Source organism: Gossypium hirsutum, chromosome D08, assembly GCF_007990345.1.
Source record: "Gossypium hirsutum isolate 1008001.06 chromosome D08, Gossypium_hirsutum_v2.1, whole genome shotgun sequence".
Classification (NCBI taxonomy): Eukaryota; Viridiplantae; Streptophyta; class Magnoliopsida; order Malvales; family Malvaceae; genus Gossypium; species Gossypium hirsutum.
The window spans coordinates 58,397,085-58,424,643 of NC_053444.1; the positions used below are offsets into that span (position 1 = coordinate 58,397,085).

General features: G+C 34.8%; 2 protein-coding genes across 3 annotated transcripts; both read left to right on the forward strand.

The window, feature by feature from the left end:
- The first annotated feature begins 15,518 nt into the window (after nucleotides 1-15,518).
- LOC107929372 (protein transport protein SEC16B homolog) lies at nucleotides 15,519-23,095 on the forward strand. Of its 2 annotated transcripts, none has more exons than XM_016860772.2 (14): nucleotides 15,519-15,764; nucleotides 15,914-17,791; nucleotides 18,064-18,384; nucleotides 18,690-18,809; nucleotides 18,894-19,016; nucleotides 19,145-19,300; nucleotides 19,662-19,787; nucleotides 19,906-20,040; nucleotides 20,435-20,562; nucleotides 20,647-20,755; nucleotides 20,832-21,155; nucleotides 21,259-21,405; nucleotides 21,541-21,839; nucleotides 22,212-23,095. In XM_016860772.2, the coding sequence occupies exons 2-14, from the start codon at nucleotides 16,118-16,120 to the stop codon at nucleotides 22,666-22,668; spliced, it is 4,119 nt and encodes a 1,372-aa protein (XP_016716261.2). In that variant the 5' UTR covers nucleotides 15,519-15,764; nucleotides 15,914-16,117; the 3' UTR covers nucleotides 22,669-23,095. The 2 variants fall into 2 exon arrangements, with proteins under 2 accessions (XP_016716261.2, XP_016716260.2); XM_016860771.2 differs by having other exon boundaries at nucleotides 15,584-15,764; nucleotides 15,906-17,791.
- A 1,393-nt stretch (nucleotides 23,096-24,488) lies between these two features.
- On the forward strand, nucleotides 24,489-27,494 carry LOC107929325 (peroxisome biogenesis protein 19-2). The gene is made up of 5 exons (XM_016860712.2): nucleotides 24,489-24,820; nucleotides 24,927-24,975; nucleotides 25,175-25,460; nucleotides 26,629-26,945; nucleotides 27,309-27,494. The coding sequence occupies exons 1-5, from the start codon at nucleotides 24,781-24,783 to the stop codon at nucleotides 27,352-27,354; spliced, it is 738 nt and encodes a 245-aa protein (XP_016716201.1). The 5' UTR covers nucleotides 24,489-24,780; the 3' UTR covers nucleotides 27,355-27,494.
- The last annotated feature ends 65 nt before the right edge of the window (nucleotides 27,495-27,559 follow it).

Sequence of the window (27,559 nt, forward strand, 5' to 3'; positions counted from 1 at the left end):
GGTGGACAGGCACCCAGTCACCGGGTCTGCCCAATCTAGCAATTGGAGGCGGTGTGCTACGAGCTATTGGGTGCTATTCCGGAAAAAATGGATGGAGGTAAGGTCGAGATGGGCTGGTTACGTGCCACCTTCCCTAATCCGAATGCAAATTCAACCGAAATTGAAAGAATCCGATATGGTCGCTCATACATTCTTCAAGTAATTGGAGGTTATCTGATGCCCGACACGTCACGGAGCCGTATACATCTAAGGTGGCTGCTAAAACTCATTGATTTTAGAAGAGCCGGTGAATTTAGTTGGGGGTCTGCCGTCTTGGCAACATTATATCGGGAGATGTGCGGGGTGACGCGACCGAGGAGAGCAAACATCGGAGGTTGCCTGTCACTACTGCAATCATGGGCACGGTTTCGCTTTCCATTTCTACGTCCTCGAGTGAACCACCCATATACATTCTCACTCGTAACGAGGTAAATTTTATATTACATTTTGGAATTATTATGTAGATTTTGTAAGAATAAAAGTATGCTAAAAATTTATTTAATTAGGTGGAACCATCCGGCAAGTTATCGTGGATTATCGTTTGAACTTGAAGATACACGGCTTCTATTGGAGCAACGGTCGGAAGCAGAAGTAAGTATTATTACAAATAGATATTTCCATACATTCGTTAGTCGATTGATATTTAGTATTTAGTATTTAGTATTATGTATATAACTAATATTTCTATCATGTTCATATAGTTTCAATGGACACCATACGAGGATCCGACAATTCGGGTAGTAATCCCGGAAGAGTTTTTACAAAATCCGAACGTTTGGCATGTGAAAGTGGTATTGATCAACTATGCAACCGTGGAGCCCCACCAGATAGACAAAGTGCTACGACAGTTTGGATGTAGATAACCCATTCCTGCAGACCTTAGGAGTTTGACGAGCACCACAAAATCGACCTTCGACTATTAGGTACAGATTGGCCTAGATACTGGTCCAAGTATATGGAAATGTGGGAAAATCGACATGAATATCTACCTACTCGGGAACAAATCATCGTTCTGGAGTTAGCGTGCGTTCCAGAATACATGCCATGGTTTAGGAAGTATGGCAAGCCGTATTTACTTACGCCAGAGGAGAGGCAGCGACAAATACGTATCGGAAGGGAAAGGCGCGGGCCTCTAAATCCTAGACGAGAAGACTACGAAGGCAGCCCCTCAACGAGGCCCAGACGGTCACCCAGCTCATCATCAGTGGCCATGCAATCACCGGACCCAACGAGAGCATCGACGCAGTCACCTGACGCAGCAATTCAACAGATGATACCCACGCAACCGCCTTTCCCTATGATGTCAGGTGTGTTTCCTAGCCCTTACATGTATCCTTTTCCGAATACTATGGCAGGTTGGAGCCAAATGCCCGATTCAGCTCCATTTCCTGTGATGCCGAGCGGACCATCGATATCTAGGCCAGCGGCGCAGGAGGGATCGCAATGGGGGCCGTCGGAGAGCTCTCCTTTTCTGAATACTATGGCAGGTTGGAGCCAAATGCCTGGTTCAACTCCATTTCCTGTTATTCCGAGCGGACTGTCCATATCTAGGCCAACGGCGCAGGAGGGATCGCACATACCTTCGGGGAGCTCTCCTTTTTACCAATCGCCAGCAACATATGGCTTTCAAACACCGTCGCTGTTCATGATGCAAACACCTCTACATACACTATTTTTTGAAGGTGGATCATCGTCCCAAGTCCGATCTGAAATAACACAGATATCAAGTTGGGGGCAGACATGCCTCCTTAACCTAGAGAGAAAGAAATCTCAGTTATCAAACGACTCCCCCGGTGTTATTGCAAATGCAATTGGAAGAATTCTCCTACCGCCGTCCTGTGCCACTGCAACCAATAGCCGATGAGTATACCTACTGAACATGAAGGTACCGTCAATTTGTACCAACGGCTTGCAATATGGAAATGCGTCCCGGCATTGCTTAAAGGTCCAAAATAGGCGTTTGAACACTTGGCATCCACGTAGCAATTGGCCGTTGTAGTAAGCATGTTTCGTTTCAAGGTCTGTGATGGCACCTGGAATGTATCTCTCTAGCACCTGACACCACTGTCATATTTCATTATATGAGGTGTCCCACCCACTATGCATATTTTCCAACGCCTTTTGCTTAGCTATCCAAGCCTTACGGTAAGAGGGCGTGTACCCCATTTGGCTACGAATATTGGCAATTATCACCGGCACTGAAGTCTTGTGAAACACCTATAGAGGGAGTACATTAAATAATGCAACATTGCAAAATAAAATTATTATTCAGATAAATTCAATCCTGTACCTGCAGCACATGTATGTGGACCTTTATACTTTTTTATCTCCCACAACCCTGTCCTTTTCCTTAACGAGGCGACGATTTTCCATGAACATGTGCCGTCTTGCACCGCACACTTCGCCTCAAACTTATCAGATTTTGATTTAATGTCGTTTTTAATGCTATGCTGTTTCAAAGCACCAATAAAACTATCCTTGTTGGTAAACTGATTACCAACTTCAAATTCACCGAAATCTACCCCCGAACTTGTACGATCGCGCAACTAGTGTGGTAGATCTGGAAACTCTAACGTATCATCTGCTGACAGATCGACATTATGCATGTGGGCTGGAGGTGAGTATGCTCCGAATCGTGGATTTTCTTCATCATCTGAACTCCTTTCAGCATCTTCACCTTCTGTTGGAATAGGCTCCAGTTTAGAAAATAATCTCACTTCTGCACCATCCGGCCCGGGCTCTTGAGGTGGATCCGCATCGGAGTCATCTTCTAACCCACAATCATCTGCAGCATATGACGTCCCCTCACCGGTTGACGTCGTAGGTGGTACGTCATCCCTTGTTTTGGGTATTTGATAACGTCCCCAATTGGATGTAGATTGACATCCACTAGAACTTGATGCAGTTCCCCAGTACGTATTTCCAGCATCAAACGTCGAGCCACCGATGTACATGTCCCATCCACCGACAGAGTGTCTTGCGGGGGATGTGCATTCGACACCGCTACCGAACATGGGCTGTTCTGTATTTTGTAACCCGCTAACCGAGTGTCGGCCAAGGGTCGTGTATACATCTCGAACACCGGACGGAAGTACATCAGTTGGTGAAGTAAATTGTACATATAACTCAATATAAGTTGCTCCACTAGCAAGATGAGTCTGCACCATTGCCTCCAAGCTACGAGCACCTTTTATGTCGAACGAGTCATATGTCACGGGATTAACACAAGAACAAAATCGATACGTGATTGACAGAACTTTCATTGGCGTCGTTCCGAAGATTTTACGCTTAATTCTTTTACGAAGTTCTGTCAAATCTATGTTCTGGTTAAATGACAGTCGCACCGTATTCTCCAACAAAAAAACAACACCATTCTCGGTGTGGCAAACCTCACCATCGTAGTAAATAACAGCACTAATACGTTCACTCATTTTGAAACTCTAACTTTCTTAGCCTCTCTAAATTGTTTCTGCTATGACTTATGCATTCTAAGAACATTTTCTGCCTAATTTATAGCCTTAGCCCAAACTTGCTACTGTAGCAAAATCCCGTACACGAGGGCGCGATTTCACAATTTCTTCTCAAATAGCATCCTGGTAGAAGCGATTTTATACTATTTACTCAGAAACGTCAAAAAAAATTATTTCTTACATGACCTACTGTAGAAAAATCGCGTCCACGAGGGCGCGATTTCACAATTTCTTCTCAAATAGCATCTTCGTAGAAGCAATTTTATACAATTTGACCAGAAACGTCAACTCGAAATAATTTATTCCGGGACCTAAAAAGCCTAAAAAGCCTGAACCCTAAACCCTAAAAGCCAAAAAAACCAAACGTGAAAAATACGTCAAAATCACGTCCCTAGGAACGCACTACGTGGCAAGACATCGCGTCCACGTCAGCAGGTCGCGTTGACGTGGACGCGATGTCCTGACATGTACCCTGACATCGCGCTGACGTGGACGCGATTTCCCGGAAAATAGACCATTCCGGTAAATAATCAAAAAATCTGCCCATTTCGGTAAATTTTGAAAAAAAACGGCTTTTTTTGGTAAATTGCCCTACTAAAATAATATTAAAAAAATAAAAAATACCAAAATAGTATAACCTTTTTTTATTTACCAAAATGGTACAAAAAAATAGTTAAAATCTGAATGGAGGGCCAGCCACAGAGGCACCAATGGTGCCTATGGCAGAGGCAGCACCAACATGTTCGTATTTCAGCCCTTTGTTCGTATTTTTTTCCCAAATTTTATTATTTTACATTATTTTTTCCCAGATTGTCTTTGGCAGACTTTCACTTTTGATAGTTTTAAGTGGACTTACTTGCACTAGAAAGTCTTGACGGACATCCTCTTTCTTTGAAATTCTCTGGCAGACTTTACCTATCAGTTAATTTCAGACGGACATTTCCTTCAAGTGGTTATTGGTGGACTTTCCACTTTTTTGGCGACCTCTTTATCAATTACCATTTAGAATTCTAATTCTGATGAACCATTCCGTAAACACTTAGCCAAGATGGCTCTACATCAACTCTGACGAACTCTTAATGGCAAATACATATTTACAAATAATTCAAAGGAAATACCTCTTCCTTCTACGTATGTCGCGTTTAAGAAGCTTCTACTAGTTTCTCTTACCTTCGCATTTTGGCAGATTCATCTATTTAGCATACTTACTCGCGTCCTCAGATGCACCATGATTATCTTGTCAAACTACTCGCTACGTGAGTCATACAGTAACCTCCCCTTTTATGTATTGACAAGCTTCATGTTTTCCATCTTGCAGAACTCTATTTTGCAACGAGGTATATCTGTTTGCCACTAGATCATGTCATGGCTAACCATGGACTTTTGATTTCGGACAATCAGTAAATCCCTTTCAAGTTGTCGTCCCGTAGGACTTGTATACCGTTTATATAGTGTCACCATAAAGAACCTATATACCATTTACACGGTGTTGCCTCGAAGGACCAATAGATATACGTTCTGCGATGTTGTCAAACACCTTTATGTCCCCTATCAATCCAACCATTCATCTATTTTGCTCATTTTTCTTATCTTCAACTAACCCGTCAAATGAACTCCCTCCGTACTTCTCATTTTATAAACAAACATTTCACGCATAACATTCTAAATACTATTATAACAAGGAGTACACCACACTTCAATACATCAATACACAGTTCTATCACACAGAACATACTTGCAGACCTCCATGAATTCACACAACCATAAGTACGCATGACATGCTCGCTCACTGTAATTATGTACAACCATAGGAATCAAACAGATCTCAAAGCAGGCATAGACGTAGTACACACAAGCAGCACAACGTCCATCAATCACCCAAAAGTAGAGTACAGTTACTCACCTTAAATCCTTCGTCCTCGCCAACTTAACTTGTCCAAACTCTAGAGCATCATTCATCCTAAAAACTAAGCATGATAACCATATATATCGGTTAAACCAAAGGTATTCAAACCTTAAAACCTCGAATTATACAAAAACTTTTTAGGGATCCTTACTTCTCTTTTCCTCTAATTCACAAGTATATAGAGACTTAGAAGCTTACCAACTTACTGGATTCTTTACTTTTCAGACTCGAGTCTCACATTCACCGCCGCATGCAGAGTTTTCCTTAACTTTCTCTTCTTCAAAGCACTTGAGAAAGACAATGTAAATGAGAAGGAAATTATAAGCAGAATTTAGAAGAATTCCTTTGTAGAAATACCCCTTCTCATACATATTGTTGTTAGAGTATGCCCAAAGATCAATCATGAGATGATTGTAATCACATACTCGTTTTACCTTATTTATTAATATAAGACAATTGTCATAATTATTTTAGTTTCTTTTTTTATGTATATAAATAAACTAGATTGTAATAAAGTCCTAAGAAAATATGATTATTCTTAAAAAGGTTATTAGTCAAGTATTATTGTGGGCTTGGACAACAATAATGCATTGAGACTAATGTGTAGTTGATTGATGACAAAGAATTGTCATTGACATAGGGATGTCAAAATTAATACATGAGTATGCGTTAGAGAACAACATATTGAACTGACCTGTTATGAGTATGTTTCTTGGATTATTATGTAATAGTCACAATATTACTCATAGTGATAACTATGTATATGATCCTCAGACTTTAGATCATCATTGTCCCAACATCATGAGTCATATATTTTGATACAGTTAAAACCTCTACTGTAATAGGTTGTACTATAAAGACTAGTGTTGGATATACCATAATCATGTAATGGAATATGGTTGATCAAGATAGGATTTATCCCTCCTACATAATGTGAGCAATATCTTAGGCCTCTTGATGGAGTGAGACTAGAAATGCATAGTCATGCTCGAATAAGTTGATATGAGATATCACACTTATTTGTTTATTATAGTCTACTCAGAAAATCAAGAAATATGATATTGGACTATACAAGTGTGACTATTTCATGACTTGTGTCCAATCTAGATATTAAGGATAAAATGATATAATACATGAAAAGATTATCACAGAAAAGTTATGTCGAATCATGACTTCTTCTAACTTGGGTGGCAATAATGAATTGCTAGATGTCACTCATTGTTTGTAATGTTAAAAACGTTCTACTATTACTACCAACATTACAAGAGCCTACAGGGTCACACCCTATAGTTGAAACGAACAAAATCTAAATAAATTTCGTATTGTATTGAGTAGTCACATGAATTAAATTAATTGTTGAATTAATTTAATTTGATAGTTAAATATTGAACACATTATATGTACAAAATTGTTGTACACAAATAGAGAACATAGATAAAATTAATATATTAATTTGATTCATACAAGATATTAATTGTATATATTTTACTGAATTTATTAATATAAACAGTTATATTAATTAATTTCAGTCAAAATATAAAAGACATGGAAATTAATATTATTTTGAAAAGAATATAATTAATATATGAATTTGATTCATACAAAATATTAATTTTATATATTTTACCAAATTTATTAATATAAACAGTTGTATTAATTAATTTCGGTCAAAATATAAGAGACATGAAAATTAATATTCTTTTGGAAGAAATATAATTAATATATGAATTTGATTCATACAAAATATTAATTGTATATATTTTATCGAATTTATTAATATAAATAAATATATTAATTAATTTCGGTCAAAATATAAAAGATATGGAAATTAATATTCTTTTGGAAAAATATAATTAATTTGTTCTAACTTTCCATTTGTCTTCTCTATTAATAAGGGAATAATGATATATTCTTTTGGAAAGAATATAATTCTTTTTTCTAACTTTCAATTTGTCTTCTCTATTAATAAGGGAATAAACCTGGTTTTCATTTTTAATATGTGATATCAAAGAGGATAAAAGGAAGAAAATCCCTTAGTGTGCTGAGGTTGCCAACTTAATAATTTAAAAGGTCTGACAACTATTTTTAATTATCTTTGAAAAGTTCAAGAGAAGGTGGTTGTTCATTTTTTAAGGGGTGGACTACGTAGAGGCCGGGACGTTTTCATTGTGGCTTGGAATCGACACTGAATCAGCAGCATCCTTTCAACGCTTTCAGTAAAGAAGGTATATTTTCAACCTTATTCATTCCTCGTACATAGATCCTTGGCTATGAATCGCCGGGATATTTTTTTGTTACGCCACAGGGCGTATCGGAGGTCCCAACAATTGTCACACCTCGAGTTTGGCGGATCCGAATTTAAGGCATAGAGTTATGAAGTTATTTGTTTGGCTAGTGTAATCCGCCACGTGATAGTCTTCTGGCGAGTTGGAATGTGGCGTATAGTAACCGTCATAGTGTAATCTAGCATTTGTTGCAGATTTTGGTCAGTTTGTGTAAGCAACATCGTGTATTGGTTAACGCCCCGATGATCAGCTCGTGTGAGTAGATATTTTTCTGTGTATCCAAAGTTAATTTACTATAGTTCTTTGGGTAAAACAGTTAATGGATTATTGAGAAATGAAATTCATGGCATGAATGGCTAAATATTTATTAGTTGTGAAATGGTATATGAAACATGTATCTTGTGATCTTGCCAATGTTATGTGTATAATACTAATCATTTGGCGTGATAGGTAATGTGAAATACGGCAAGGATTGTTGCTACATGTTAAATTAAATTGTATGTTTTAATTGACAAGTATGTGATTGAATTTTACGAGCTTACTAAGCTTTAAGTAAGCTTATCTTGTTTGTTTTTCTTCCTTGTAGATTGTCCAATTCGAGCTGTAGATTGGATCATTTTTGGAGATCGCACTATCCGTCAAATCTTTCGGTAGCTATTTGTTTATTTTGACCCAGTTATACGTGGTATGTAAATAGGGTCTTGACTATGTATGTTTATAAACACTTTAGTCATTTTTAGTGCTATTTGAGATATAAAATATGTATTTTATGTAAATCTTTAATGGTTATGCTGGTTGGTTGTGATGTGTGATGGCATAGGTAAGTTTTGGTACCTAAATACATTTTTGAATGGTTGAATGGGCATATACGGTTTAGGTAATTTGGAGTGCCTTATTTGATATTGTTTAAGTTTTGTGAAAATAAAGTATAGTTGTGGTTTGGATTGGATATGAAATGCTAAATTATTTATGCTTGAATGGTTTATGTTTTAATGTTCGAATTGTGGTGCCAATGAGGGCATATTAGTTAGGCACTTAGGTTGGATGTTGTTTGGTATATTTTGGTAAGTTTTGATGCATTTTAGGTAGGTATAATAGATGGTAATTGCATGGCTTGTGATCTAAGTAATTATAGGTGAAATGACTTGGTTTTGAAAACATGTTTAGGTGCACACAGTCTGTGACACAGTCTGCCACACGGCCATGTGCCATACAAGATTGCATGGACCGACTATGTGGTCTGTTTGATTTTGGTGCATGTTCATTCAGACAACATCGGTTTGTTACACGGCCTGGCGACATGGTTGTGTGACCCAAGATTACATGGCATCAGTTTGTCACACGGTTATGCAACACGACCATGTTTTAGGACCACATGATCTCAGCCTTATAGCGTGGCCGTGTGGCCCCTATTTGCACTTTTTACCTGAATTTTCGTGAAAGTTTCAATTTAGTCTTGAGTTGATTCCGAGTTGGTTTAAAGGTCTTGTATGCTTAATTAATGCCCAATTTTGATTGTAAATCACATCATACTTGTGTTAATGTTGTTTAATATAATTGTGATTATTTATGCTGAATAATTGTATTATAGTAACGTTTAACAATCATAATACCTTATAGCTCGAGTCAGGTGATTGGATTGGGTATATGGTGTTACATAATTAAAATAGTTAACAATATTAACTATTCAGACTAACTAATGACATTATAAAAATAAATGAAACAAATTATGGCAAAAATTGAAGTATATGGATTCAGTCCAAGTTTTAGCTTAGTATAAGGGTCAAAACTAAAATTTGAACATCACTTATAGTGTAAAAAAAAGGTAAATTCAAAAATGTATGCAAATTATATAATATATTAATTGAAAAATTAACTCTATTAATTATTTGGTCTAACTAATAATATTATAAAAATATTGAAACCAAATTATATTAAAAATTAAAAATATAATAATTAAATCTTAAATTTAGACCTAATATAACAACTAAAGGTGAAAATTTATATTTTTTATAATGTAAAACAAAAGAAAAAAATGGTACACGTGTAAAAAGAAACGCCCTTTAGACCTTTCTTTTATATAATTATAGTTATATAGATTAACTCTTCAACTGTGGTGTAAGTACTCACAAAATAATTTAAACTTCAAAATTTATTAGTAGTTATATATAATGAGGTTGGTCTGAACACGCTTTGCATTGAGTTAATTATTTGTTTGTATTAAATTGTAGATTAAAAACTTGAAGATTAAATATATTTTAAGTAAAGTTTTTAGAACTAAAGCAGTAATCAAATTAATTAAACCATTGATTCGTATGGTTCAATTAAATTAGTCATTAAAAACATAAAAATAAAAAATTAGTTCAACCGAACTCTAACTTGGTTCTACTGATTCAAAGGACAACCGGTCTGATGACTCTCTCCTAACTATTACCCTAGTCGATTCAACCGATTCAAATAACCATGACTCTAAGCTCTACACTTCATACATTTAGAATTTAGTCTTCCAACTTTTAATTTTAAGAATTTAATCTCTCAACTTTATCGATTTAAAAGTTCACTTTCAAATTATATATAACCATGTAATATTTTAATTGAAAAACTAATAATATTAAATATTTGAATTAATTAATAAAATTATAAAAATTATGTTATATTAGAAATCAAATCTCAAATTTAAACCTATGAGAATTAAAAATTAACATTTTTCATAAAACAAATAAAAAAATTTGATGAGTGTACGCCACGTGTTTTAAGGAGTTAGACCTTCATTTAATATGTAGGTATATAGATAATATAAGGCTTGTGATTTGGGAATTCAACCGACGGACCACTTTAATCACAGTGCCTAAGGCTTTGCTGCCCAAGCAAACTAGAAAAAAGCGAGAATCTTAAATTAACCTCTTTGCCAATTATTCTCACTATCACTATTTATTTATTTATTTATAAGTTAATTTTATTAGATGATTCTTATTTTCTAAATGTTAAGAGTTTTAATTATATTTTTAAACTATTAAACTTATGTTAATTAATTTTTTTGTTATTAAAACAGTTAATTTAATCATTAAATAATATGTTAAATTTTATGTAACTAAATTTAAAAAATAAAATAAAATTGAAAAAGAAATAGTGAATGACAAAGTTAGCTTTTTTATCTAGATATTACAAAAATAAAAAGTAAATGACAAAATGGTATTCCGTCCCCATTATTTACAGAAATGGTATATTGAGGATGGTAGAGAGGTGACACCACCCTTGTTTTTTTAGCTCAATCATTAGCTTGTCAGTAAAAAAAATAAAGGTTGGGGGTATGGGATAAGCGGCACTAGTTTATACAGGTATGAAATATAAATACCTATATTTTTTAGGTTTGGGTGGTGCGTTAGTCAGCATTGATGGGTTGTGGGGTGCCTGCCATTTCTTCCTTTTCTATCTCCTTTAAAAAAACTAAACCTTAAAAAACCAAGCTGCTATCTCTTTTTTTGTGTCTTTTCTTTCTCTTCTGTCTTCTATCTTCTCCACTAAACTAAGCCCTCCTCTTTCTTCTTTTTTTTTACCGTCTTTTTCCTATCTTTACTTTTTTTTTTTTAATAATCAGCACAATTTTGGGTCTTTACAACCCCTAAAACCATGGTTATAATCTTCATAACTTGTGAAACCCTGAAATATTGTATGAACGATTAAATTGTCAGATCGGTGTCGCCTATCAGAAATACACCACTCAATCGGTGTCATCTATCAAGCAGGCACCACCCAAACTCTCCAAAATATGGGTATTTGTATTTCATACCTGTATAAACCAATGCCGTCTATCCCAGACCCTCAACCCTTAATTTTTTTTTACTAGCAGCTAATGATTGGACTAAAAAAACAAGTACCATTTCTGTAAATAAAGTGGGTGGCATACCATTTTGGTATTTATTTTTTTATTTTTGTATGATGTAGGTAAAAAAGCCGATAAAGTTTCTATAAAAACTTCAAAAACCTCAAAATCAAAATTTTTACAACATCTAGATTTGTAAGTTTTTTTCCTTAAAGTTTTCATTTTAAATTATGTCACGTAAGACCAGATATGTCATCTGACAACTAATTTAATGATTTTAGTAGAATAAGGACCTAATTGATATAACTTCAATAATTTAAAAGTGTAATTAAAATGATATAAAATTTATGAACTAATTCAGAATCACTATCATAGTTTATGGATATATTGTGCAATTAACTTTTTTATTTATTAAAGAGTTCAGTACAAATCAATTATAAATCATACGTGATTATAATTAAAATTAAATTATTGTAGAAAAAAATTATTGAAAATAAAAATATGTGTAGGTTGCGAACTTTTAAATTAAAATAAATGTAAATATGATTAACACATGATAAAATATAAACTTAGAATAAAAATATAAATTATTTTAAATATGAAGGAGCATTAAAGTAATTTTATGTTGTAAAAGCGTTAGTAAAATAACAATAATGTAAAATTTTTATATTAATCACTAGATCGAACAAGAATAATATCATACATATATAATTGGAGAATAGAAAACAAAATTAAATTGAAATATTATATTGGTAGTTGGGGCCTGTTTAGACACTCTCCTTAAGACAAATTCGACCGTTCCTTTGGTGCTGGAGAAATGTCGGTCGGCTGTCTCCTAGGATACAACAACAAGATGAGTATGGCAGTAGCACAACTGCAATGATTAATGAACAGTGGCATTGCCTTCGTCTATCACCAGAAAATAGATTGAATAATATGCAAGGAAAATATATCTCAAAAAAATTGGAAAATTCAGTGTGTATCTTTCCTGTCAGACTATTAGGTTTTTAAAATAAATTCAAGAGAGGAAATTTTTGGAAATATTTGACTGATGGAGCCAAAATGTGCCTGTGCATCAAGGAGACATTTAAACCTTACTTAAAGGCATTAAGTCCTTTGGATTCCAAAAAGATAAGCTTTGCTAAGGCAAGGAAAATTAAGGATACAGATTGGGTTAAAATATCCACAAAGCCTGATCAATTTAGATATTCCATACAATTACACCCCCAACCCTAACAAGTTTGAATTTGCACCCCCTGTGCACAAAGAAAAATATTAGTTTAATCATTCAATAACTATCAAGTTAGTTCACATATATAAGAATATTCCACTATTGATATCTAACCAATGTAGGACTAGGCTTTCCATTTTCCTCAACATAATTTAGAAGTGGCTTACTTTGAGCATCAATTTCTCATTTATCACTCAATCATTTTGAGCATATGATATACCATTGAAAATATCTCATAGAGTAGAATATAAAACCATAGTTTTTTTATTCAAATCTCCACCTTTACTAATCCAGAATATGCCTTAAAACTTTCAAAATATCCATTTTTTTCCAACATTTTCTTAATTGAGTTGAGACCCGGTTGATGGGTGACACCAGCTCAATAAAAAGGTTCATAAATAATATAGATAAATTGTTTATTTGTATTGAGAATATATTGAATATAAATAATTAAGTACTCAAGTTTGTATTTTTAACCTTTAAAATTCAAGTTTTTGTTTATTTCTTAAAATCTATCAAATACATTAAATATTATTTTTGAAAATAAAAACTTGAAAGGAATAAATCTTAAAACTATTCGTGTAATATTATACATGACACTTTGATTTGATTTGATTCAATTTTCATAAATAACACACAACATTATCGATATAATATATTTTTAAGTTCACATATTACAAATACAAATAATTATACTTATCCAATAAAAAAATAATTAATATATTCAATTCATTAAATGTACATAATTGAATCAAAATAAAAATTTTATATATAAATTTGAACTAAAATAAAAACTTAATATATATAATTATACAAAATCAAATGTTATTCATCAAACTACACGTTAAATTAAAATTTTATGCATAGTTTTAATATTTATCGAAAGGTACAATAAATGTAGATAAGTTGGCGAAGCTAATCCAATGACCAATCTAATCAATTGCCGTTTTGCCTCTTCTTTTCGGCCCTCACTATTGGAACCATATAAATTAGGGTCTCATCCTTCAAACAAGATGAACCTTTGAAATCACATTATTTTTAGAAAATTTTTACGGTAAATTGCATTATTTATTGTTGGACTTAAAATAAAATTTACACTAAATTATTTTTGTCGGTATACACTAAAAACTTTTAATAAAAATTTTAAAAAAATTATTCTATATAACTTAAAATTTATTCTTTATATTTTCATTTTAAAAATTTTGATCTATTTACTTTTGATTTTATTTTATCAAAAATGGGTCCAAAGGCCGCTACCTTAAATTAACAAGCATCAACAAGTGTACGAGCCCATGGATATCGCTCGGATACTCCATGTTAAAAAGAAAGGTACAACGTTTGTTAATAGCAAGTTTACAAAGACTATCAACCATTCTATTGCTCGAACGAGCGACCCACTCAATCTTAACATCAACGAAAGACTCCAACAATCTAAAAATTTCCTTCAATCAAGAATCTAAGATTGAAATGTCATTTTTTAAATTTCAAAATTCAGGTTCAATTGTTAATACTATTACTTTTTTGTTATTTTTTAGTGTGACAATTTGAAATTAAAAAATATACATACTTAGTAGCCATGTACATAAAAAAAAATGATGTTGTAATGAACTTGAATTTAACAACATAATTTTAACAATTAGACTTGTATTTTTAAATTTAAAAAATAGAAATATTAAATTACTTAAAATAAAAATACATAAACTAAATTCCAAATTTATGAAAAATACAAATACTTATAACATATTTTAACCTTAATATAAATATATCATTAAAATTTTTTTTAACAAATTAAATTATTTGAACTAATTTTTTAGGTAATTTATTTTAGAAATGTTAATTATAAACAATACGACCTGAAAGATTAATATTACCAATGGCTAGGGTGTAATTGAGTTGAGTGGAGCTTGAATACTTCCAAGCTTAAGCTCGAGCTCAGCTCGATCAAACATTTACTTTTAAGCTCAAGATATAATCGAGCTATTCGAGCTCGAGTTCAATTAAGTTCGTTTACCAATTTTTGACTCAATACTTAAGCTCAGGGTCAATATTATATATTAAGGGCAATAATGTATTTTTATAATATACAAATATGAAAAGTTCGAAAAGGCTCACAATCAATTGAAGTCGAGTATTACTAAGTTTGAATTCGACACGATCGATAGCTTGAGCTCGACTCAATAATTACTGAATCGGATTCGATATTGTTGAGTGTGACTCATATTTCAGTCAAATTTGAGAGATAATCTCCCTGTTAAACTCTTTTTATTTGTTTCAGTCGAACTCTAATTAGTCTAGATTATTTTATTATTAATTGAGCTACGAAATTAGCCTATAAATATGCTATTTTACACATTAACATTTTTAGAGAATTTTATGTTTACGTTTTGAGGATTTTTTGTTTTTGAGTTTCAGGGTTTTGTTTTTATCTTCATCTTTTATATTATTCGCTCTTTTGCCATTATAGTAATTAAAGAGTTTTTTTCACGTTAAATTTGTATACTCAATTTCTTCCGCTATTTTTATTTGTTTGTTGCTTAATCAGGTCGATCCCTAACAAAATCTTTTTCAAGTTGAGCTCGAATAATTTCTGAGAATCAGTATCTCAATTATACCCTATCAATTCTATCAAATAAAAAATTAAAATAGATAAAATAAAAAATTAAAATATATCTAAAGATATTTAAAATTAGATTGGAGCCATTATAAAATTTTAATGATGAGTAGTTATTAATTACCATAATGGAGCGGAAGCATAGAATGAGTGAGTTTTATTTATTAAAATATCTGGCGGTAAAATTATTAACAAATAAGGGAAAAAAAACACAAAAAGAAGGAAAAAAAAATTTAAAAAACTAAAATAACAAAAACAACCCGAAAAAAAGCTCTCTCGCTCTTCATATTTTCTCTCTCTCTCTTGTTGGGTGGATGCTGCAAAATCGATTTTTCGTTCTCTCTCTTGCTATCACTCTCTAATTTTTCATATTGTCCCTGCTAATTTTTGGTGGAATCTGTAAGTATTTTCTTTTGTGATTTGACTGTTTGTTGTTTCTATTAGATTTATCTTGTTCTTTCCAATTTAAAAGCGTTTTTGTCTGGATTTCTTATTCTTTTTTTGTTATTGAAAAAGTTTCACCTGATTTTATGGTTTTAGGATTGCAGAGTTGTCAAAACCCTAGATCTTGCTTGTTTGGTTCCTGTATTTCGTCTGATTTGGGCATTTAGCGGTTGGATCTCGATGTTTTCGTAACCGTTTCAGCTCGATTTCCGAAGATCTTACCCATTAATTTACGTGAAAGTTTCGGGAGCAAATATTTTGCTTATTAGACCGTTAGTTTTTTCATCTTCTTTTAATTGATTTTGTCGATGGCTTCGAATCCTCCATTCCATGTGGAGGATACGACAGATGAAGATTTTTTCGATAAGTTGGTTAATGATGATGACGATGACTTAGGCCCCACGGTATCAAAATTTACGGAGGGTAATGACTCGGACGAAGCTAGAGCCTTCGCCAATTTGACAGTCGGTGAAGATTTTGGCAGCGTGTCTGACAGTTCTGATGAAAAGGAAAAAGATCCTGTGGATGCAAGTCCTACACCAGCTAGTGCACAAGCAAGAGATGACGGTAATGATTCATTAGGATTTGACACTAGGGTGATAGATTCGAATAATCACGGCAATGAAGGGGCGGAGCCAAAGGTTGGATTGGATCTGAATTTAACTGAGAATATTGGATCTATGGATTCTGGGGTTAAAGAAGTAGGGTGGAATTCGTTTTATGCTGATTCTAACGAGAATGGTGTGCATGGGTTCGGTTCATATTCTGATTTTTTCAATGATTTAGGGGAGAACTCCCCAGGGGAGTTCCCTGGGAAAGTTGATGCCAGTATGACAACGTATGTGTTAGATCAGAATTCGGTTAATAGTCATGGGCAGTATTACGATGGTGGCCTAGTTTGTGGAGCCTCTACAGCAGATAATGGAAATGAGCAAGATTATAATAGCATTCAGTACTGGGAGAGTATGTATCCCGGATGGAAGTATGACACAAATACAGGGCAGTGGTATCAGGTGGATGGTTACGAGGGGAAATTTCAAGGGACATTTGAGAGTTCGGGTGGTGATGGCAGTGGGCAAGCAGGGGTTTCTTTCTTGCAGCACACAGTTCAGTCTCTTGCTGGGACTACGGCGACTTTGGAGAATGGCGTCCATGAGAGTTTGGCAAATTGGAATCGGGTTTCACAAGTGAATAATGGGTATCCAGAACATATGATTTTTGACCCTCAATACCCTGGTTGGTATTATGACACAATTGCCCAAGAATGGCGGTCACTGGAGAGCTATAATGCTTCTGTTCAGTCAATGACTCAAGGTAGTAATCAGCAAATTCAAAATGGATTTGCTTCTACTGATGGGCATTCTCAAAGTAACAGTTATGATGTTTATGGTGAATATGGGCAAGGTGATAGCTATGCGTCACAAAGCCTTGGAAGCCCTGGTGGACATGGTAATTGGGGAGACTCCTTTGGTAATTTTAATGGTCCTAGTTTGAATATGTGGCAACCTGGGGCTGTTGCCAAAACTGACACAGTTTCTAGCTTTACTGGAAACCACCAACCGGATACATCGTTTGGTTCGAATATGGCAGTGAGCAACCTTGTAAGTCACTTCAAGTCATCCCATAATGCTCTGCAGGAAGTTCAGTCACTCCATAGTGCTAATCAGGTTCATGCTGAGGCCAATGGAGTTACCGGGTTAAGGAGCTTTATTCCTAGTGAGAAATTCAACCACCAGTTTAATCAAACAAATATAAAGCAAAATGAGCAAATGCATTTCTCAAATGATTTCTATGGGGGCCAGAAGTCTATAAATGTTTCCCAGCAGCCGCTTCAGAGTGACCAGCAGTTTCCTTATGCTTCTAACACAGGGAGATCATCTGCCGGACGTCCTCCACATGCACTAGTTACTTTTGGTTTTGGTGGAAAACTCATAGTAATGAAAGATGCCAGTCCTCTGCAGAACTCATCATTTGGTGCCCAGGTTAGACTGCTTAATTTTGTGTATATGCATGTGTATGTATATAATGACATCTACTTTGTCCGGCAGAGGCTGTTGAAATTAAAAATAGATTCTCTGAAGTTGTCTAATGTTTGAAATTCCATAAAACAAAAATATCTTTCTTTATTGAAGGTATAAAGCTCAGTTTTGAAGCACAGGGGAAGCTTATTGAGTTTAAATGCCAAACATGAACTGCTCTTGCTATAATGCTTGTTTCCCCCGATGCTAATGTTGTCTGATTGTTTTTTTTGAAGGGTTCTTTAGGAGCCTCTATCTCTGTTCTCAATTTGTTGGAAGTTGTCAATGGAAACACAAATCATTCTGGTGCTGTATTGACGGATTGTGATTATTTTCGTACTCTGTGTCAACAATCCTTTCCCGGTCCATTGGTTGGTGGAAATGTAAGCGGTAAAGAGTTGAACAAGTGGATTGATGAAAGAATTGCCAGCTGTGAATCACTGGACATGGACTACAGAAAAGGTGAAGCTTTGAAGCTGCTTCTCTCATTGCTTAAAATAGCTTACCAGCATTATGGAAAACTTCGGTCTCCTTTTGGTGCTGACACTCTATTGAAGGTATACACTATGATTGTAATTTAACTTTTCTTTCTTAACCATCAGTTCTCACTTTATTTATTTTTCAGTTTTTAGCTTGTAAAGATATCTTGTAAAGATGCCTTTCATGTGATTTAAAAAAAAAAAAATTCAATCCAATTCCCTTAGGCGTTCTAGCACAGAATTCACTGAATAACTGATCTTCTGAAGATTTCTTTTTCTAGTTTCAACCAAGTAAATTGAGACTGTTGTTTTTCACTACTTTTTCTTCCCCCTTTTGCATGTTATATTTTATTTCATTCTAATTGGAATGTATCCTTTGATAGGAGACTGATACTCCAGAATCAGCAGTTGCTAAGCTCTTTGCATCTGCAAAGAGGAAGGACACACCTTATGGCACTCTTAGCCACTGCTTACAGCAATTGCCGTCTGAAGGGCAAATTCATGTATGCCATCAACTTTATTTTACTATTGTTATTTGTTACTGCTACAAGCTGCTTTATCATATTTATTTTTTATGTATGTTCTAGGCAACTGCTATTGAGGTACAGAATCTTCTGATTTCTGGTAGAAAGCAAGAAGCTCTACAGCATGCACAAGAAGGTCAATTGTGGGGACCTGCACTTGTCCTTGCATCACAACTTGGTAATCAGGTTTGTTTTCTGCTTCGTGCTATTGCCTGGGACTTATTCTGGTTTTCATGTATGAGGCAGATTTCAATTGAAGCTTCAATATATCTCTTTACCTTTTCTTTTGGGTGGTGGCTTTGGATCATTTGCAGTTCTACATTGATACCGTGAAGCAAATGGCAGTTCGTCAGCTGGTAGCAGGGTCTCCTTTACGGACATTATGCCTGCTAATTGCCGGGCAACCAGCAGAAGTTTTTTCTACTGGCACCAGCATTGATAGCTTGAATGTGTCTGAACAGCATACTCAGGTGATATATCGGTGCATGAAATTCAGCTGTAAAGGTTATTTATCAGGAAGGAGAAATGCATATTCAGAGGGTTACTTTATGAAGACAACCAATATGATCTGATCAGTTTTACGGTGTAATTAATTAAACGGATTGCATTTCATACTTATGATGCTTCTATTGTGTGTAGCTTTTTCTAGAATGATCGTTTGATACTTTTGGCAGAGGAATACGTTATTTGTGGAGACTTTGAGCTTTATTCAACTATTGCTGCCTTTATAATTTGTTTTCTTCTCATTTGATGTCCATATGTTTGAATTTATTTTAATAGGAATGCTTTTGACATGTGAAGCTAAGTTCCCCTGCTATCTTTTGTGGGCAGATTGGGGCTAATTGCATGCTCGATGACTGGGAAGAGAACTTGGCTGTAATCACTGCTAACAGAACCAAAGATGATGAGCTTGTAATTATTCATCTTGGAGATTGCCTATGGAGGGAAAGAAGTGAGGTGCATTATTGTTTACTCTATCTTCATTTTCTCCCTTTTTGGCTGCACAGAAGTGCTCTCTAGCATATTTACTTGGCGTTTATAACTATGGGTCTTACTTGAGAATTTTAATTTATAGATAACTGCAGCGCACATCTGTTATTTAGTTGCTGAAGCAAACTTTGAGTCATATTCGGATAGTGCTAGACTGTGTCTTCTTGGAACAGATCACTGGAAGTTTCCCCGAACGTATGCTAGTGCAGAAGCTATCCAGGTGCTCTTCAAATTTATTTGACCTTCAATTATTGACTTATTATTTTGTAATTTATGGAAGTCTGGAAAACTATTTCAAGCATAGTGTCAGGACTTTGTCATGTGTACCAGAATTTCGACTGTGATTGATTTACAGTTTTTTTCTGTTAGGGGAAAAGTAATTGAAAGATTATGCTTTCAAGCAAAGTTGATTAGGCTAAAACCTAAATAACAAATTTGCTGTGCATTCTCAGCATCTCTCTCCCTCTATGTATACATGCATGCATAGAACATACATGTATGTATGTGTATGCATGTACATGATCATCCTAATGAAATTTTTGTAATTTCTTATTTGAATAAAATGTGCAAATCTTTTCTGTTTATGTTTAACTTTTTCTGTTTGTTTCTCACAGAGGACCGAGTTATATGAATATTCAAAGGTTCTAGGAAATCCTCAGTTCATCCTGCTACCATTTCAGCCTTACAAGCTTGTATATGCATACATGCTGGCTGAAGTTGGAAAAATTTCAGATTCATTGAAGTAAGTATATTTATGTTCTTTTTTGCTTTTGATTTCTGAACATACTCTACCTTCAATTCTGTTAACATGATGGGGCTAGTTCAGGTACTGTCAAGCCATATTAAAATCTCTGAAAACTGGACGAGCGCCTGAGGTAGAAACGTGGAAACAATTAATTTTATCTCTAGAGGAGAGGATAAGAATCCATCAACAGGTAATTATTTAGCTTCTCAGATTTGCTTCTCATCGATTCTTTCTCTAATCATATTGGGCTTGCTTTCATCTTGCAGGGGGGGTATGCTGCAAATTTAGCTCCAGCTAAATTAGTTGATAAATTGCTAAATTTTTTTGATAGTACTGCACACCGTGTTGTGGGGAGTCTACCACCACCTGCTCCATCAGCATCAAACGGAAATTTTCAAGGTAATGATCAGTTCCACCAACAAACTGGACCAAGAGTATCTGCTAGCCAATCAACAATGGCTATGTCATCTTTGATGCCCTCTTCTTCAATGGAGCCTATAAGTGATTGGGCAGGCAGGGGGGCTGATGGCAAAATGACAATGCATAATAGAAGTGTTTCAGAGCCAGACTTTGGCAGAACTCCAAGACAGGTTTACACATATCTTTGGTTGAAGAACTATATCTGGTGCCAACTGCTGTGCATCATACCCTAAATGAAGTTAATAAGGTCTTGTTGATTTTCTATTTGATCAGGTTGATTCATCAAAGGAAGCAGAAGCATCCACTACACAAGTCAAAGCATCAGGGTCGGTAGGGGCATCTCGCTTTGGTTTTGGTTTTGGCTCACAGCTTCTCCAGAAGACTGTGGGATTAGTCTTAAGGCCTCGCTCAGATAAACAGGTAGTTCCTTCTTTCTTATTGTTATTATTTGTAATATATCTCTAGTTTTTGTTGGTTTTCTGTTGAATGGGCATGCATTATCACTATTGATGTACTAATTGTTTTATTTAATTTATTTTGCATTCTTATCTGAAGGCTAAGCTGGGTGAAAAGAACAAATTCTACTATGATGAAAAACTTAAGAGATGGGTTGAGGAAGGTGCTGAACCTCCAGCTGAAGAACCAGCCTTGGCACCACCTCCAACCACTGCTGCATTCCAGAATGGAAGGTCTGACTACAACTTGAACTCTGCATTGAACAGCGAGGTCTCTCCTTCGAATGGGATCCCAGAATTAAAAAATCTAACCCCAATAGAACCTGCTTCTGGGGTCCCACCTATTCCTACCATCTCCAATCAATTCTCGGCTCGTGGACGAATGGGTGTTCGAGCAAGGTACTCCATAAGTTCTATTCTTTTGTCATTACCATTTGTCGTGCTTGAGTTATGATGATAGGGATCAATCTTGGTGGAAGAAGGATCAGGATAAAGAATGTTGAAAGTAAGATAAGGAAGAAATTTAGAGTTCCATTAGACTTAGACAATAACTAGCTTCTTGCCCAGAAAAAGGTAATAACCAGCTAAGTGATAAGGTTTTAGATAACCGTGAATATGCATCTATAAATTCATAAGCATATAAGATTTCCCAGATCACTGTTATTGGTGAAACTAGGAAAACAAGTGTGGTTTAGAAGCTGAATTTATTTGGCTTTGTCGTGTTACTTGAATCCAAGGGAGTATATTTATATGTTTATGAATTCTTGATAGATATGTGGACACATTCAACCAAGGTGGTGGTGGCCAAGCAAATTTATTCCAATCACCTGCTGTTCCCTCTGTTAAGCCTGCAATGGCAGCAAATGCAAAGTTCTTTATTCCCACTCCTGCATCAACAAACGAGCAAATGATGGAGGCAATAGCCGAAAATGCACAAGAAGAAAATGGAACTAGTAATAACCCTACGACATCCAATGCGAATGAGTTCTATGAATCTGCCTTGAATATACAAAAGTTTCCTAGCGTGGATAATATTACAAAAACTGCCAATGGTTTTCCACCGTTCTCAAGACGAACAGCCTCATGGAGCGGAAGCAACTTTGGAAATGTAGTTACTCCTAGTAAGGCTGAAATCGGACAATTAGGGGAAGCAACAGGAATGTCTCCATCTTCGTTGGGTCAAAGGAATGGTAGTTTCGGTGATGAACTACATGAGGTAGAACTTTGAGCCAAGAAATGTCAAGATGTACATATCCAAGTTTTGTTGCTGCAAACAACAAATACAAGACGCGAATTTTAATTCTCTGCCCCCTGCATCTTCCAAGTTCACATCATCAAAATGGCAGCAATCGCCTGAACTGGTTCGGTTAAAAATGAAAGCAAAAAAACAAATCATTTCTTTTGGGCGAGGCTAAAACATGTTGACCCTTTCCCCCTTTCTTCATTATGTTTCGAAATTCAGTTGCTTATTTAGTTGTATTATTAGGTTTCATATTGTATTGTTACAGCCCATGGTTGAAGGAGCTAGTTTTGTTTTTGATTGTTTTCACTAAAAAGCAACGAAAAGGCCGAACAGGCAAACATTGTACAGTCATTTGTTCTTCCATTGCCCAAAACACTATTCAATTATATATTTTTTACAAAATATTATTCAATTACACGTATTATTACAACTTTTATAATGTTTGTCAAATTACACAAGATTTCCGAATTACACAAATTAGAGAAAAGATTCTTCTCACCGCACAATCCATGGTCCCTTTCCAATTATTCAATGATATTTCAGCAATTTTTTTCATGTCATTACCACATAATTTTGATAAATTTTTTACCTTGAACTTTAAACCCCAGATTTAAAATATAGATCCCTAAACCATAAATCATGAACTTTTCTAAACCCCAAATCTTGAGCTCGAACATTGAACCTCGAACTTGAACCCTAAATCTTAAACTCAGAGTTTATGGTTAAGGGTTAAGGTAGGGGTGTGTAAAATTCGGGTAAAACCGAAAAATCTAGGTTAACCGACTGGATTTGGTTAATCGGTCGGTTAACCGAATTTTTTTGGTCGGGGGACAGTTAATTATTTTTTGGTTTTTCAGTTAACGGTTAATTCGGCTCGAAACCGGTCGGTTAACCGAATTTTTTCAGTTTAACGAAAAAAGTTAGTAAATAAAATTATAATATATAAATAGGCCTACTATTCACCTAAACCCAATCCAAACCCAAGTATCTAACCCAACTCAATTACCCAGCCCAACCCAATCATAAAAATTATAAATAATTTAATAAATAAAAATAAAATTTCAATTATGTGTTAATTTCAAGACTTATGTAATGTTAGTAATTCAAATACTTATGTAATGTTTTTAATTACGTAGTGATTCAATTCGGGTAATTCGGTTAATTCAGTTAATTTTTAACCAAAAATAAAAAAAACATATAATTTTCGGTTAATTCGGTTAACCGACCGAATTAACCAAAAAATTTCGGTTCGGTTAATTTTTTTTAAAAAAATTTGATTCGGTTAATGGTTAAAAATTTTAAAAGATCGATTAATTTGGTTAATGTTATTTCAGGTCGGTTAACCGACTGAACACCCGTAGGTTAAGGTTGAGAGTTCGAGGTTCAAGGTTTGAAACCTAGACTTAAACCAAAAACCCTAACAACCTCCAACAAATTATTATAATTTTCATACATAAAGCATTGTGTGTTTTTCTAATTACACAATATTAATGAATTACATAAATTATTGCGAATGTTTATGTAACACTAATTATACAAAACATTTTCCAATCGTACAAATTATTGCCATTTTTTGTGACTCAATTACACAAAAACATTATACACAACTCGGTTGATGGTCTTTTTAATTACTTAAAAGATTACCAATTATACAAATTATTAAAATATTCGAAATATTTTGCATAAGCACATAAAAATTACCAAATCATAATCATCCAATTATTACCATATTCGTAATATTTTAAAGGAATACAGAAAAAAATTATTTAATTACACAAATTATTTCAATTAGGTAAGGTTATACTAAGCTTGTAAGGATTTTCCCCAAATTCCAGCCAGTGACTGTTGAGCCATCATCCTGTCAAAATGAGTCAATCCCTTGAAGCAATCTGAGCCGTTGGATCTTGATCCTCTCACTCAACCCCATATCGGTTGCACCGCCTAATTGCTCTTCCGTTCCAATTCAGCTCAACCCAAATCCCCAAATAGCCGAAACGAAAACACAAATTCTATTACTTCAACGTTTACCTACATATTATATTATATTATATATACAGAGATAGAGAAGCAGCAAGTTACAAGTTTCTGATAGCAAAAATGGCTGACCACTCTGATGATTTAGACCAACTTCTTGATAGTATGTTTCTATGTCTAAAATCTTTGTATGTCTATATTCTCTGTGTTTTCCTCCCCTTAATTTTCTGTTTCTTAAACTTGTACATTGAATCCATTGTTTTTTTCAGGTGCTTTGGATGATTTCCAGAATCTCAACCTCACCCGTCCTCCTCAAAAGTATCCTCTTTCTCTCATGTATTTTTATATGCATACTATGAACAGTTTTATCTTGTCCCCCCCAAAATACCCTTTTTATGTTTTAGGTTTAAAATTTTGGCCTTAAGCTAAAAATTCTCATTCTAACTTTATTCTCAAAAGTTAGATATTTCATCAGATATCTTGGATTTAGCTTTTAGCTTTTATATTTGGTTAATAGGTTAGGTGGAGGAGATGGTGAAGGAAAGAAGCAAGAATCTGGTTCTTTACCAAGTGGGGTTCAAGGGTTAGGGATGGGTTTACCTGACTTGAAGAGCAAGAAAAAGGGAAAGCAAAAGGTTTTAAAGGAATCCCATGTCACTGAGGCTCTTGATAAACTCAGAGAACAAACCAGAGAGACTGTAAAGGGACTGGAATCAATGTCGAAACCTGGTGCCGATGATTTTGGTAAGGATGCAATGATGGAGGATTGGGTCAAGCAGTTTGAGGAGCTTGCTGGATCTCAGGTATATTTGCTTAACTGTTGTTTTCTTGTTCCTTTTGAGGCTTTGTTTATCTATCTCATATATATTTTTTGGTGTTGAAGTTTTTATTGTAGAATGCCTAGTAGATATTGTATGGCTCGGTTTGGCTTTGCTGTAGTTGTAATTTTGGGCTCATTAGCTTTAAAATTTGTGAGCGAATCGTGTCCTTCTTCATCCTTAATCCTTATTCCTTAAGTTGGAGTCTCACTATTGCTAGTATGTATTAGAATGTTATCCAATTATTTGAGTGAGATTTATCAGCTTGAAGGTTAATCGTCAGCTCTGGATACTGTTCACCTGTTGCTAGTTGGTTATTAAGACAGTTTCATTTTGTTGGAGAGGGAGGAACTAAGTTAGATGTTAGCATACTCCTCTCTCAGGAACACTTCTAATTTACACGATAATCAGTACAAGATTGGCTTGCCTTGTGCCACTTTTCTTTTGCTTGTCTACTTTCTTCTTTGCATATAAGAAATGTACATTATATGACTTACATCATATAGGAGTACGGTTATGTCCTTTAATCTGCTCAAAGTACCTGCAATTCATGGGACTTTGAAGTAAACCTCCTCCAGCCCCCTCTCAACCCACTTCCTGTCTGGCTAATAGCATTTCATGAAAGAAAAGGGCAACTTTTGTTGATACATACTGCATGAGAATGAGATTCAATCTAAGGCTTTGGCTGTATGAACAATTTTCCATTTTTTGCAACATAGGAGGCAGTGGGAAAAGCCCTAAGAGAAAGGTCCGCCTTAAGGAGGAGGTACTTGTGTTTTAGCACTCATCACTCTTAGAATTTCACATGGCTGGCAAGCCTGGTGTGTTATATGCTCGAAGTATATAGTTTTCATTGGTTAACATGTCCTAGTTGTCTTGCATCTGAAACTTCCAAATTGTTGAGTTATATAGCCTATTGAGTCATCGAGTAATAGGGTTATAAGTTACTGATTGTTGTTTGCATATACCTCTTAATACATGCATATGGACATATATTGCTTTAAACAATCAAGGGAATACTTTCATTATTACACATATTTTATCATCTAATATGTTGATTTTAGTTCCAGCATGTCTTATCACTTTGTTTAGGATGTAGGTTTCATTAGCAGCATATGCTAAGGAATGATAATTGTTCTTTTGGTTTGACCAGGACATGGAATCGATTGTGGAGACTATGATGCAACAACTTTTATCTAAGGAGATTCTTCATGAACCTATGAAGGAAATTGGAGAAAGATACCCGCAATGGTTAGAAGAGCACAAAGCTAATTTGAGTAAAGAAGAATATGAACGTTACTCCCGCCAATATGAGCTGATAAAGGAGCTTAATGGAGTTTATGAAAATGATCCTAATAACTTTACCAGGATTGTTGACCTGATGCAAAAAATGCAAGAGTGCGGTCAGCCACCAAATGATATTGTGCAAGAGCTTGCTCCTGAATTTGATTTATCCAATCTTGGCCAGCTGTAAATGCTCTTATCATGTGCAATATTCTGGTTTTTGCTGAGCAGGCAGCCTGCCTGTCTTTTATTTATGAAAATTATTGCCTCTTTCCCTTGAGTGTTAATATCTGGTGAAAGGCCATTTGGCAAGATAAAATGATGTAGGGAAGTGGTTTCCTAAGGATTACCATAGAGTAACTCAACTAATGAATCAATTGTGTAGATATGCTGAATATTGGGATGAAGGTAATGGCTCTTATCGCCTTACCAAATTCCATATGTTTCTGGGGTAGGATGGCCTGAGGTAGTTTTTTGCTGTTGTCGACTTGACGTCTGGAGCATTTTTCTTGTATATTCTTAGCTAACAAACACTTTTTACTCTTGCAGATCCCCAGAGATGCTCAATTCACAGCAGAACTGTTGTATAATATGAGGCAATATCCTGTGGCATACTATGTTTCTTTCTTTTTAATAGATATTCTTTCTAAGTTTTTGGGAAATAAAGTTTCTTTCCTTCAACTTTTTAAGTTAATTGATCCTTCAAGAAATGACATGCTCAATATTTTTATCCTAGTTTATTGTTAAAGCTTTTGTATATGATTATGCCATGGGATATAGTTATCAGTAATGAGCAAGGG

Excerpts from the sequence above, each read along its gene's own strand:
- LOC107929372 (XM_016860772.2), top strand. The coding sequence starts at position 16,118 with ATGGCTTCGAATCCTCCATTCCATGTGGAGGATACGACAGATGAAGAT. Across the intron at positions 20,756-20,831 it reads GGATAAGAATCCATCAACAG|GGGGGGTATGCTGCAAATTT; the intron begins GTAATTATTTAG and ends TTCATCTTGCAG. Across the intron at positions 21,156-21,258 it reads TTGGCAGAACTCCAAGACAG|GTTGATTCATCAAAGGAAGC; the intron begins GTTTACACATAT and ends CTATTTGATCAG.
- LOC107929325 (XM_016860712.2), top strand. The coding sequence starts at position 24,781 with ATGGCTGACCACTCTGATGATTTAGACCAACTTCTTGATA. Across the intron at positions 25,461-26,628 it reads AGGAGCTTGCTGGATCTCAG|GACATGGAATCGATTGTGGA; the intron begins GTATATTTGCTT and ends TGGTTTGACCAG. Across the intron at positions 26,946-27,308 it reads TTATCCAATCTTGGCCAGCT|ATCCCCAGAGATGCTCAATT; the intron begins GTAAATGCTCTT and ends TTACTCTTGCAG.